The 12727-nt window shown below is 31.0% G+C and overlaps 2 protein-coding genes across 5 annotated transcripts in view; one reads left to right on the forward strand and one right to left on the reverse strand.

Moving 5' to 3' along the window:
• LOC108745857 (cysteine-rich motor neuron 1 protein-like) overlaps positions 1 to 1963 on the forward strand; it is a 22092-nt gene extending 20129 nt beyond the window's left edge. For both annotated transcript variants that reach the window (XM_018482261.1, XM_018482256.1), the window contains 2 exons: positions 341 to 798; positions 1616 to 1963. In XM_018482261.1, coding sequence (XP_018337763.1) covers positions 341 to 798; positions 1616 to 1789 — 632 coding nt within the window. In that variant the 3' untranslated portion in view covers positions 1790 to 1963. The remainder of the gene's footprint in view (positions 1 to 340; positions 799 to 1615) is intronic.
• Positions 1964 to 2109: 146 nt separating this feature from the next.
• On the reverse strand, positions 2110 to 12471 carry LOC108745878. Of its 3 annotated transcripts, XR_001939128.1 has the most exons (5): positions 12425 to 12471; positions 10628 to 10774; positions 8673 to 8776; positions 7901 to 8104; positions 2110 to 2720 (listed from the first exon to the last, which is right to left on the reverse strand). XR_001939128.1 is itself a non-coding variant. In XM_018482277.1 (4 exons), exons 2-4 carry the CDS (start codon positions 10734 to 10736, stop codon positions 7958 to 7960), a joined length of 360 nt encoding a protein of 119 aa, XP_018337779.1. In that variant the 5' UTR covers positions 10737 to 10774; positions 12425 to 12471; the 3' UTR covers positions 7804 to 7957. The 3 variants fall into 3 exon arrangements, 2 of the variants coding, with proteins under 2 accessions (XP_018337779.1, XP_018337790.1); XM_018482277.1 differs by lacking the exon at positions 2110 to 2720 and having other exon boundaries at positions 7804 to 8104; XM_018482288.1 differs by lacking the exons at positions 2110 to 2720; positions 12425 to 12471 and having other exon boundaries at positions 7804 to 8104; positions 10628 to 10846.
• Positions 12472 to 12727: the final 256 nt, after the last annotated feature.

Consider the following 12727-nt stretch of genomic DNA (forward strand, 5'->3'; position numbering starts at 1 on the left):
AATATGTGACAATCAAATTGGAGTAAGATAATTGTCACATTTTTTCACAACTTTAAAATTATACAACTTATTTGTATGATGATATTTTCAAAAGTAATATATTTTTTAATACCTAAGGAATGTATTGCAACGTGTTTAAAAATCTTACATTCACTTTTTTTAAAATGTAATTGAAAAATTATGACAACCGGTCCTAATCTTCCCGACCTCTCATAATACGACAGTCGCATACACGCGCATATATTTCTCTAAATTAAAATTCTTAATTATAAATTTTTACAACAATGCAATTATTTAAATTTATTGCAATTTGAATTTTAATATCTGTTATATTATTTAGTACCTACTCCAGTTGAAGCTGTTGAAGTGACGTTACGTTTCCCCGGTCGATTCCTCGCCAGCGACGAGAAGCGATTCGCTCGAGAGGCCGAGAATTTTCTGCACGAACTAGGTGCGAGACTCCGAAAAGACATACGAGTAGAAATCAATCAGGATTCGGCAATCTTGAGTTTCGAGATTGTCGGCACGAACAAAGTAGACGTGGCGTTCCATTTGGAAGAGCTCACGCGAATTCAGAAGTTGTCCTTGCTGGGTTCGTCTGCGGATGCGACGACCTCACGTTTTACGCATCGCTCCACACCTGTGGCAATGCAGAGCCGGATTGTCACACTGGAACAACGTGAGATCCTCACGCAAATGGAATCGCCATTCTATCAAACGGCTACGATCGTGCTCGCGGCGAGCAGCGCCTTCATTATTAGTAGTCTCGTTATTCTGCTAATGTTATACCGCAAAAAGGTAAGGACTTTTAAAATTTCACTGAAGATATTAACTTTGTAGAATTGACAGTGAGGATCTAAGCACAAAGATGGCCATAATTGAGTTGTGAAATTTCGTAGTCCTAGATCTATGCACAATATTTTGGTCAACTACGATTTACGTTCCACGACTTAGTTACGTGCTTCTTTCTTAATTGTTTCTCATCTTTGTGCTTAGGCTCTGACTCTATTGAACCTATTCAATTATATCCTTTATATTATATTTACAAATTTGAACTATTGTTATTGAAGTAAATTTAGTATTCACATACATATGTACTTATTATATGAGTTATATTGTTTTGGTTCTTTAAATTCGATTAGTGCTTTTTAATCAATATAAGTTAAATGAGTTTCATGAATGAATTAAATGAGTTTCATAAAATTTTAATAATAGTGTCACAAATTTTGATGTTATTTTCGGAGTATTAAATCTGTAATATCTTATGTCTAGCAATCTAAATGTACATGGAAAAAACAATTTTGTTGAAGTATCTAAAAATTTAGATATAGATTTAAAAATAATTTTGTTGGTCTTAATAATTCGGTAGGAATCTCAAGCATAATGAGTATAATACTGCAAAAAATTTTGACATTCTAAAGTAGCCTAATTATTTTTTGATGGTCTAACAAAATTATTTTTAGATCTGTATCTAGCTAAATTTTTAAATACTTCAATAAAACTGTCTTTTCCAAGTAATTATATCTTAATCTGAATTTTATTTAATATATTTTTAGCATCGTTGAGAATTATTTATGATACGGCCATCATTAAATTTTCTAAACAAATCTTGCAGATGAAGCTAAAGGATCCCTCGAAAATGTTTCCAATGGATCAACACTTCCTCGCTTATAGCCAACAGCCGGTCTACGTGATATCAGGATCGGAGCAGAATGAGAAAGAAAAGGAGAATGCGGCACATCAGAAGCTAGAGAATATTCATACATCGGACACTATTGTCGGAGCATAAAACGATTCGCTTTTTACATAGATAATTTCCATCTTGTACGATAGTGATTCTTAAACTTCTTTTTCCAGGTGTACTCAAATTATAACAATCGATAATTCTTTAATTCTTATACCTTTTTCTATCTCTATAACATTTTTTTTTATACATGAGACGTATAATATAATCGTTAAGGGGATAATTTCTTGCAAAAACATATATTGAAAGTATAGAGAACAATTTTCTCAGTATGAATGTTTAGTTTAAAAAAATGTTTGTTTAAAAAATATTAAATATTTGCTAAGAATATTAAAACAATTAAGAACATGTTTTTATGCCTTTATATAACTTTGAATATGTTTAATAATCTTATATACGTAACTGAATTTGTTCTTAACTATTAATGGTTAATAAATAAAAGCTCACAATCATAAATGCAACCTGGAAACGAAGTAATGTCGTACATGGTATAGTATACATCGTAGTCAAAACAATGTCATGTATATCTGTCGATATTTCGTCCTAATTTATTGTCCACGAGATTCATCATTACGGTCCAGACTTGACGATCAAACGAATGCATGCGACATTCTTGGATCCGGTGTTCATACATATGACTATATAGATTCTAAAGACAACTATTAAAGACATTATACTTGTTCGACATTATTCATGTAATGTAAATTTATAAATCGTTTGTAAATTTATTAAGCAATTTTGACAAAATATAGAGGACGATTCGGAAATGTAATCTACTTTTTTAAAGTTTAAGACATAAAATAACGATTCTTTTGTGAAATCGGAAACATTTATTCGCGAATAATGAATTTATCGACGGACATTTGTTTGATCGTCGAGGATCTAGGTATGGGAAATGATTTTATTATATTTTCATTGATATTTGTCTTCATTACCTCTTTGATGTGTGAACCATTAACGCAAGATTGTCCTGGGTCTGAAAATCCCGAAGTCATTACGTTAATACGTCCATACAATTGTAAATAGATTATTATATTTATAGATTTATACTGTGTTCGATTATATATATTTATATAGACTAATAAAGATCGAAATTCTCCTGTTTTTCAATAATAAGATTATCCCAACTATAAAATCCGACAGTTTTAGCACGTAAAAACCAGTCAAAATTAATATAAATTTGATTCCGAACGGTTTCGGAGTGATGGGATATTGAAGATATTTTTGTAAACAAATATGAATGGTGTGAAGTAAATATGTAACTCTTAATACACACGTCTGAGTCGTTGGTATCCTGCGCATTTCTTTTTTTGAAATACTAAGAGTACCTGGTCAAATACCGGTCTTTTTTCTATTCCTAAAACAAGTTTGGCATCTAGAGAACAAATTTTATGCGTTACTGGCCTCGATTCGTGCGTATTCTTTAACTGGCGTAAATCTAAAATTCATTTCTGGGTCACAAATAATCCAGCATGTGTATAGAGTGTACATTTTTTTAACTAAAAATTTTTTATTTTTTTCTTTATTTTCCACTAATTCTCAATTGTATTGTGGGAATATTTCGCAAATTATTAAAAAAAAAAAAAGAATTTAGCCCTAAAACAATGTTATAAAGAATATTTTCCTAATAAATTACAAGTTTTTTTTTAACACAATAGCAATAATGAAATGCATTGTTTTAAAATGTAAATGCCATATATCTTCAATTTATAGCCATTCGTTTACATTAAAAAAACATCATTTTCAGGTTACTCAATAATTAAACTTTTTGGACAGCCGACATTTGAACTATATATTTCAAGTGTCAGCTGCTAAAAAGTTTTTTTAATACGCATGAATGACTATAAATTGAAGATATATTGCATTTACATTTTAAAACAATGCATTTTATTATTGCTATTGTGTTAAAAAAACTTATAATTTATGGAAAATGTTCTTTATAACATTATACAGACAGAATATAATATATAATATTACATTACTGACAACATTTAGAGTATCAAAAATCGCGTTTATTAAGAGCTGATATGTTGTTTTAGGATTAAATTTTTTTTAATAATTCGCGAAATATTCTCGCAATACAAGAGAATTAGTTAGTTTTAAAGACAAAAAAATTCTTTTAATTACAGGAAATGTAACCCTCTATACACACGTAGGGTCATTTGTAAATCACCAGAAGTGAACTTCGGAGTTCCAGTTAAAGGATACGCACGAATTGAAGGCCAGTAACGCACAAAACTTATTTTTTAGATGCCAAATTTTTTTAGGAATAGAAAAGAGACCGGTATTTAACCAGGTGCTCTTAGTATTTCAAAAAACAGAAATAGGCAGGACACGAATAACCCAAAGGTATGTATTAAGAGTTAAAAATGATAAAATAAATTATATATAATAATTAAAATTTTCTTTTTACTAAATTAATAAATAATCCACTTATTAATGTCAGTTGATTATTTAAAATCAAGCAAACGACGCTCACTTCATAGACGTTCGAACTTTCGACGAACTACGAATGTCCGACATAACTGTCTAAAAATCGCAAATGTTCGAAAAAATTTTTACGTACATACTGATTTACACTTCGGGACGACCGCTCATTGTTGACCTCGGCACTCTCGACGCGTCCGAATCCGAGATACGTTTCTACGAAATTCGAAAGACGACAACAACTTTATGCCGATGCTCGAAGCTTTGACCTTCAACGCGCCAACTACAACGGTCCGACGCGACGCAATAGAGCGGATTCAAATTGCGTTTGATCATCGCACGTACAAATTTATGTTACGACAATTACTCACTGCCAGATTCAACACTCCCGATGCGCTAAATACCTGTTCAAGACGCACTCGAAAGATCGCAGCAACTTCACTCTGATTCTAGAAGTTTCGACGCACCAACGATCGACGGCTCGATCAGAGCAACGTCACACGGTTTGCAGGATTGATTATCGTGAAATACGGATCGTTTGGCGGTCTCACGTACTAATTTATGCTTCATAATAATCCTTCGATACTTCTAATAATATACTACAGGAAGTCAGGAAACAGTAAGATCGCGGCACTTCACTCTCGATGCTTCGAGTGAGCCAACGGTTCGCGATTAACAAGAATAGATTCGCACGCGTTGTTCCCCACAATCTTATAACACTCATTCCTCACACGAGGCTCGTTCTGAACGGAAAAAGTACACACGAAATACGGAACGACACGAAACACGTCAAGTATGTACCGGCGCGTGCCGAACAATGCCAGGCAGTGCCGGGTCGCCCAGCTAACTGACGAGGTGTGACCTTGTGACGTCACGTGCGTCGTACGATAATCATGACCGTTAACATTTTCACAAAAAATACGGCCGCTGTGTTTTCGCATCGTTAAGCCATACATTAATTAACAGTTACTATATTTCTATCGTCTTATTCTATGATTTATCTTACATATTAGGTAGTGGATATGAACGACATGTCGATCGTTCATTTATGTATATTCGAATCTGCTCAAACAGAACAAGTTATGATATGAAAATGATTTTAAAATGACTCCAAAATGATTATTAAAAGACATTTTTCAATTATTTCTAATTCGTTTTAATCCTTATAATATACACGTTAGTTTTTGATACCCTTAATACACACGTTCGGTCATTCGTGTTCTGGCTTAATTTTCATCATTTTTACAAGTATATATAAATTATTAAACAATTTTTACATATAAATTTTTGATAAATTGTTGTAACTAAATCTAGTTACAAAAAAATATTAAACATTTTTGTTTCAGAGTTTTACATTTTTATATGAAACAATGCATTTTTTTCATTTCATTAACTATCTATAATTTATCTACAATTTATTATGAATATATACATAAATACTTTCTAAAGATGTGTCAAAATATACGTAAAAATTGTTTAAAAATTTATATATACTTTATATATCCTTTATATATACTTTATATAATTTATATATCTACTACTTGATATGTAAGATAAACCATAGAATAAGACGATAGAAATATAGTAACAGTTAATTAATGCATGGCTTAACGATGCGAAAACATCGCGATCGTATTTTTTGAAAATGTTAACGGTCATGGTTATCGTACGACACACATGCTGACGTCACGCAGTCTATTACGCGTCACACCTCGTCAGTTAGCTGAGCGACCCGGCACTACCTGGCATTGCCTGGCACGCGCTGGTACGTATTTGACGCGTTTCACGTCGTTCCGTATTTCGTGTGTACTTTTTCCATTCAGAAGCCTCGTGTGAGTGTTACAGGATTGTCGGGAACATAAAATCTGGCGATAAATGATTGTAGTGGAACAATGCGTGCGAATCTATTCTTGTTAATCGCGAATCGTTGGCTCGCTCGGAGCATCGGGAGTGAAGTGCCGCGATCTTACTGTTTCCTCACTTCCTGTAGTGTATTATTAGGAGTATCGAAGGGATTATTATGAAGCATAAATTAGTACGTGAGACCGCCAAACGATCTATATTTCACGATATCAATCCTGCAAACAGTGTGGCGTTGCTCGAGCCGTTGGTGCGTCGAAACTTCTAGAACCGGAGTGAAGTTGCTGCGATGTTTCGCGAGCGTCTTGAACAGGTATTTAGCGCATCGGGAGTGTTGAATCTGACAGTGAGTAATTGTCGTAGCATAAATTTGTACGTGCGATGGTCAAACGCAATTTGAATCCGCCTGTTACGTTGCGTCGGACCGTTGCAGTTGGCGCGTCGAAGGTCAAAGTTTCGAGCATCGGCGTGAAGTTGCTGTCGTTTTTCGAATTTCGTAAAAACGTATCTCAGATTCGGACGCGTCGGGAGTGCCGGGTTTAACAATGAGTGGTCGTCGCGAAGCGTAAATCAGTATGCACGTTAATATTTTTTCGGACATTTGTGATTTTCAGACAGTTATGTCGGACATTCGTAGTTCGTCGAAAGTTCGAACGTCTATGAAGTGAGCATCGTTTGCTTGATTTTAAATAATCAACTGACATTAATAAGTGGATTATTTATTAATTTAGTAAAAAACAAATTTTAATTATTATATATAATTTATTTAATCATTTTTAACCCTTAATACATACCTTTGGGTTATTCGTGTCCTGCCTATTTCTGTTTTTTGAAATATTAAGAGCATTTTGTTAAATACCGGTTTTTTTCTATTCCTAAAAATAGTTTGGCATCTAAAAAATAAGTTTTGTGCGTTATTGCTACCTCAATTCGTGCCTATCCTTAACTGGAACTCCGAAGTTCACCTCTGGTCACAAATGACCCTAGGTGTGTACAGAGTGTACATTTCCTACAATTAAAAGAATTTTTTTGTCTTTAAAACTAACTAATTCTCGATTGTATTGCGAGAATATTTCGCGAATTATTTAAAAAAAAATTTAACTCTAAAACAACATATCAGCTCTTAATAAACGCGATTTTTGGAACTCTTGTCCTAAATGTTATCTAATATTATATATCATACTATCCGTAATGTTATAAAGAATATTTTCCCAATAAATTACATGTTTTTTTAAACACAATAACAATAATAAAATGCATTGTTTTAAAATAAATGCAATATATCTTCAATTTATAGGTATTTGTCTGCATTAAAAAAATATCATTTTTAGATTACTCAATAATTAAACTTTTTGGACAGCTGAATTTGAACGATTTTTTTTCTTATAGTTTGAAATGTCAACTTTAAGATACTGAATCATACTTTTCTTTTAAACATTTTTGTTTCAGAGTTTTATATTTTTATATGAAACAGTGCATTTTTCTGATTTTGTTGACTATATTTAGATACAACAATTTATCTACGTTTTGTTATAAATATATAACTGCACAAATATTTTCTAAAGATGTCAAAATATATGTAACAATTGTTTAATAATTTATATATATTTGTAAAAGTGATGAAAATTAAGCCAAGACACGAATGACCGAACGTGTGTATTAAGTGTGCCCAAAAAAAACTAATGTGTGTAAGAGTTAATTATTATATACAATTTATTTAATTATTTTTAATTTATTATATTCTGTTTAACACAAAAATATTCTGTTTTACACAAATAAATTGATATAAGGTGTCCTAACTCTTATTGAAGATACTCTATACCAGGCAGCTACATCAACGCCTGTACATCAATGGACAAATTGATTTACCTGGCACATTGCAAATAGTCGTTGCGAATTGGTGATCTGCAAGGATTCGCCTGCAGATTAAAATGTAATATTCTCACAGGTAGTTAACGGGGGACACGGTGTTGTAAAACATGCCCGCATTTGTAGCACGCATGTCTTGTTTTCTGGACATTCAACGTTGGAACAGGGATCCCAGCACGTTTGACAGCCGGTGACTTCATCGATCTATCGAAAACGTTGAATTTTTCAATAACAGTATTTTCATTTAAAATTTTTACGTAAAACACATAACAAATCAAGATTATTTTATGTAAAGAAAGAATCTAGTTTAAAATTCTATTTAAAAAAATACAAATTCTTTTTTATATCTCTATAAAAAATATAAAGCATCTCATTTTTAATGAATTATGTTAATTTTTTTCAAAATCATTAATAATACAAAAAAATATTTTAGTTAGAAATGTAACGAAAAAAAGTGAATTTATAATTGTGTTATTTCTTATATATAAACAGACAAAAAATTACATATAAATACTGCGTTTAAAATATATTTCTTATTATATTATTTATCTTTGTTCACTCTCTGTGGACAAATTAAAGTCAAACTATTATCGAATATCTGTTATTGGCTTAGAAGAATTAGTAATTCGTTATCTTACTCATTTCGTCATTTTATTCTCTTTTTGTCCTATTTATGATTACATATTTTCAATAATAATAATTATAAATTTATATTAAATATGCTAAGTCTAAAGTAGATGTATAGTTTTACTTATAGTAGATATATACATACTTCGTGACTGAATCCCCAGCGGCATGTCATTATGGGACACATGATAGGTGGGTACGTTTCGTTTGTAGCATTGCTAATCATGTCAATCTCATTGATGGTCGGCTCTGCCATCATAAATTAATTCATAAATAATGGAACTTTGTTTTTGTATAAACATAATGAAAGCGAGACATTAAAATAATGAAAGAATAATGAAAAGACGATTAATATATTTATTTTATGATTATACAAATTTTCATTATATTAATATATTTACTTTATGATTATACCAATATATTGAAAAATTGAATAAAATGAAAATTTGGACTTTATTTCAAGCTGTCTGAAGTGATATCTGATAATTATTCCGTATTTTTATGCTTTCGGCATACATTAGAGAAAACATTTTTTGAATCTCTTTTAATTAAAAAGTGCCTTTTATATTCATTAGTTAAACTGACATAATCAATTCAAATCAAAAGATAAAATCACAATATAAAGTTTTGATTTACGAATAGATATAATATTTAAGGCGCTTTCAGACAATATGGTCAACGTATACGTCAACTTCGCAAACATTTGCTAAATATTGATCAATATATTCAATATGAATAATTACGTACATCATGTATGTATATGATATTTGCTCATGTTGGGATATATTTATCAAATCATCTGGAGGAGAGAGAGAGAGAGAGAGAGAGAGAGAGAGAGAGAGAGAGAGAGAGAGAGAGACAGAGAGAGAGAGGGGGGCGCCTTTATAGAAGCAAATAACATAATAAAGAATAAATTATTGCGTTAGTTGTAATGATGAAAGCTTGTCATGAAAATAAAATAACTGGCAAGAGAGAGCCTATGTCTTATTTAATGATAAAATTTTGTAAAAAATTATGAAAGTTTTTTCACGTTCTTATTTCTTTCTTATTCTTTTTGTATTATATGGAGAAAGGAAAACACAATTATTGCAGGCTTTTTTGTGCAAATTAAAAAATAATATATATGATTTATGTTTACAAATTTTTTTCTCTTGTATCAATTTTAATACAAAATACAATATATTTAGGAAAGATAGGAATGCTAAGTTGAAGATGCGTTACCGAATACATTTTTAATGCAGCTTTTCTATTTATTTCTTTATTCTCTTGCAATATAAATTGACACAAGAAAAAAAAAGATTTTTAAACATAAATCAAGTATGTTTTTCCATTTGCATAAAAAATAAAATTTACTATATATTGCTTTCTCGGTTATATAAAAAAACGAGTTTTTGAACACTTTCTGACAAAAGCGTAGAACAATGACAATGATAATAAAAGTAGCTTCAGTCGATGGATATCGACTTCTCGGTATTCTACTTATTAGCTTAATTATCGTTTTATCATACTTATTATATGTATCTAAATGTATGTGATAGCGTTTCAAAATGGTACCGTAAGCGAATACTTCCGAGTAACTCAAAGAAGAAAACATAGAATATATAACGAATGAAAGTTTATTAAAACAAAAGAATATAAAAATTAATAATTTAATTCTGATAAAGTAATGATTTGATTTCAATAAAATACTTCTTGTTATGTCAACTTTTGATTGATAACAGTCGGAAGTAAAAAAATTAATAATGATTGCTTTTTATAAGGTTTCGTCATTAATGTATTGGAAAGAATTAGTGTAAATAGAAAGACAAAGTTGTTACTTTGATTTGAACACAGACATTTGTTAGCAAAGAGTAAACTTTTCACTTTAATTTTCAGAGCAAAAGCGGTCCCGTGCAGGTATTTAAAAGTTCTATTTAAATCTGGTGTTGCTCAAATCAAAATGCACAATAAAAATGACTTCATTTTTAAAAATTATTTTATAGCGATTGTTTGATCTGCTTGTTAAGCTTTATGTTTGCGTACACATTGGATGGAAGTGAGTTCAATTAACAAAGAGTAGATAATGAAACGCTGAATAAAATAAAAGAATAGAGAACGTACTGGCGGTGATCATTGTTGCTAGCGAGAGGATGAACAGCAGACAAGCCAGCGACAGCCACACAACGGCGCAGGTAAATCCACTGTTGTAGAAATCACGGCGCATCTTCATTGCATTAAATAATTTTTGAATCGATCACACACTATTACCTGGAATAGTGATAATTACGTCATGATTAAAACACAAACTCCAGCGAGAATAGAATGAAACTCTATCCTTTGTTTTAATGGGACGAATTCTTCTTCTCAATAGTGAAATTAGCGATACGTATCACATTCTCTGAAAAGTCTTTGAATTTAGGATGTAATTAGGAGACATGAATAATGCAACGAAAGTGAGATATGGCATCGACGGAGACGTTATTCTACGCATTATAATAAACGCGATTGACAAACACAGAAGATTACTTTATTCCGGAAATTCCGATGTTCTTGAGATTCTCAATCTTTTATTTTATGACATGAAATGTGATGGAAAGAATACGAAATTTATTTCTATTCGAAGTGGTTTATAGCTGCATATGAGTTACTATTCGATTTTTTCCGGATTTGTGTACATAACACAACATACATACTGCTAAAAACGCGTATTATTAATTAAAAACCAATAGCATTATTTTAATTCTTGACAAAAATATGCCAAACCTATTCATTTGATGAGAGAATAAATTCGATCATTCAAGAAAATTTTTGCTAAAAGGCAAAGTCCCTTAAATATTCGAGATTAAAAATAGAAGCGATGATTAAATAGAATTAAAACTCGAATTTGATTGAAATAGACGCACGCTATAATTCATGAAACATGACACTTATAACATAAGTGAAGACTTAAATGCAATAATAATAATAGCTCTGCATTTTTATAAAATCGGGAGAATAGAATGAAGATTAATTTTTGCCACTAACAAAAAATTTTATTGATCTTTCAAAATAAGCACAAAAAAATTGCTGCTGTATTGGACCTTTTCATTAGCTACTGTACTTTCTTTTAATAAAAGGATATAAGCAAAGAAAAAGACTATCATAGTCGTAACTAATAATTATTAGTTCTTTTGCAGCATGAAACCGTTCTACCATGTTTGAGTATTTGAGTAAATGATATAATATAACAAATATAATATAACAAAATTATATGTAGAGTGATATGAGATAAATTTGAAATTTATTATTCGAATGAATGTAATATGTTGAACGGAATAATCATTGTTGAATGAAGCAATTGAAAAGACTGATAAATGATAACGAGCTTCATTACGCTCATAAAGTATGATTCACATTTTTATTATGGCATTGATTATCAAGAGATTTAACTCCAGCACCATTTTTACTCAGTGATATTTTTCCCGTTTCATATAAGTAATTGCGTGCGTCTGCTCGATCTCCAACGGTTGTGGGTCATTCTTTATCTTTAGCATTTCCGATCTTAGCCTTTAACTTTTTTATTATCGTGGCGCACCGTATTTCGAACGTATCATCGTCTTATACTTTCGTGAAAAAAAAGAAAAGAGAAATAGGAAGTTTCGGAGAAGAAGAGCAGATGAAAGATTTTCTCCAAGAGAAGAATCTCGACATACGTTGCTGGAATCGCTTGAATGAAAAAAAAAATCAAAATCGCGCTAAGCGCATGTCGAAATTAAAAAATGCGATGCGCCGGTACGAAAAAAAAGAACAGATATTGTGCGTCGAATTGTCTTACATTTTTCGTGAATTGTAAGATTCGCGAAAGTTATTATTTTCAAAAGAAGAATTTATTTGCCAATTGTTATACAACAGTTTTTTTTACTAAACTACAATATTTACTTCACTTTCTTAAGTCTGTTAAACGTACACTATGTTTTGCTTGTGAGGAACTCGAGAAACTGTTGCTGCAGTCAGAAGGTTTCCTTTTTATAGAATTAGAATTTCCCTCTCTTTTTTTATTTTAAAGTTTTTTTTATTTTCTTGTCTTGTCTTAAACGATACATGTGGAGAATGAGTCATGAAACAATACGCGTAGTATCGTTATGTAAATGATTACTACGATGCGTTTTAATGGCAATAATGTTAGTAGATAATTTGATAATCTTTATCGATATAGTAAACGTATATTTAGATGTCTAATGA

Source organism: Trachymyrmex septentrionalis, unplaced genomic scaffold (assembly GCF_001594115.1).
Source record: "Trachymyrmex septentrionalis isolate Tsep2-gDNA-1 unplaced genomic scaffold, Tsep1.0 scaffold1066, whole genome shotgun sequence".
Lineage (NCBI taxonomy): Eukaryota > Metazoa > Arthropoda > Insecta > Hymenoptera > Formicidae > Trachymyrmex > Trachymyrmex septentrionalis.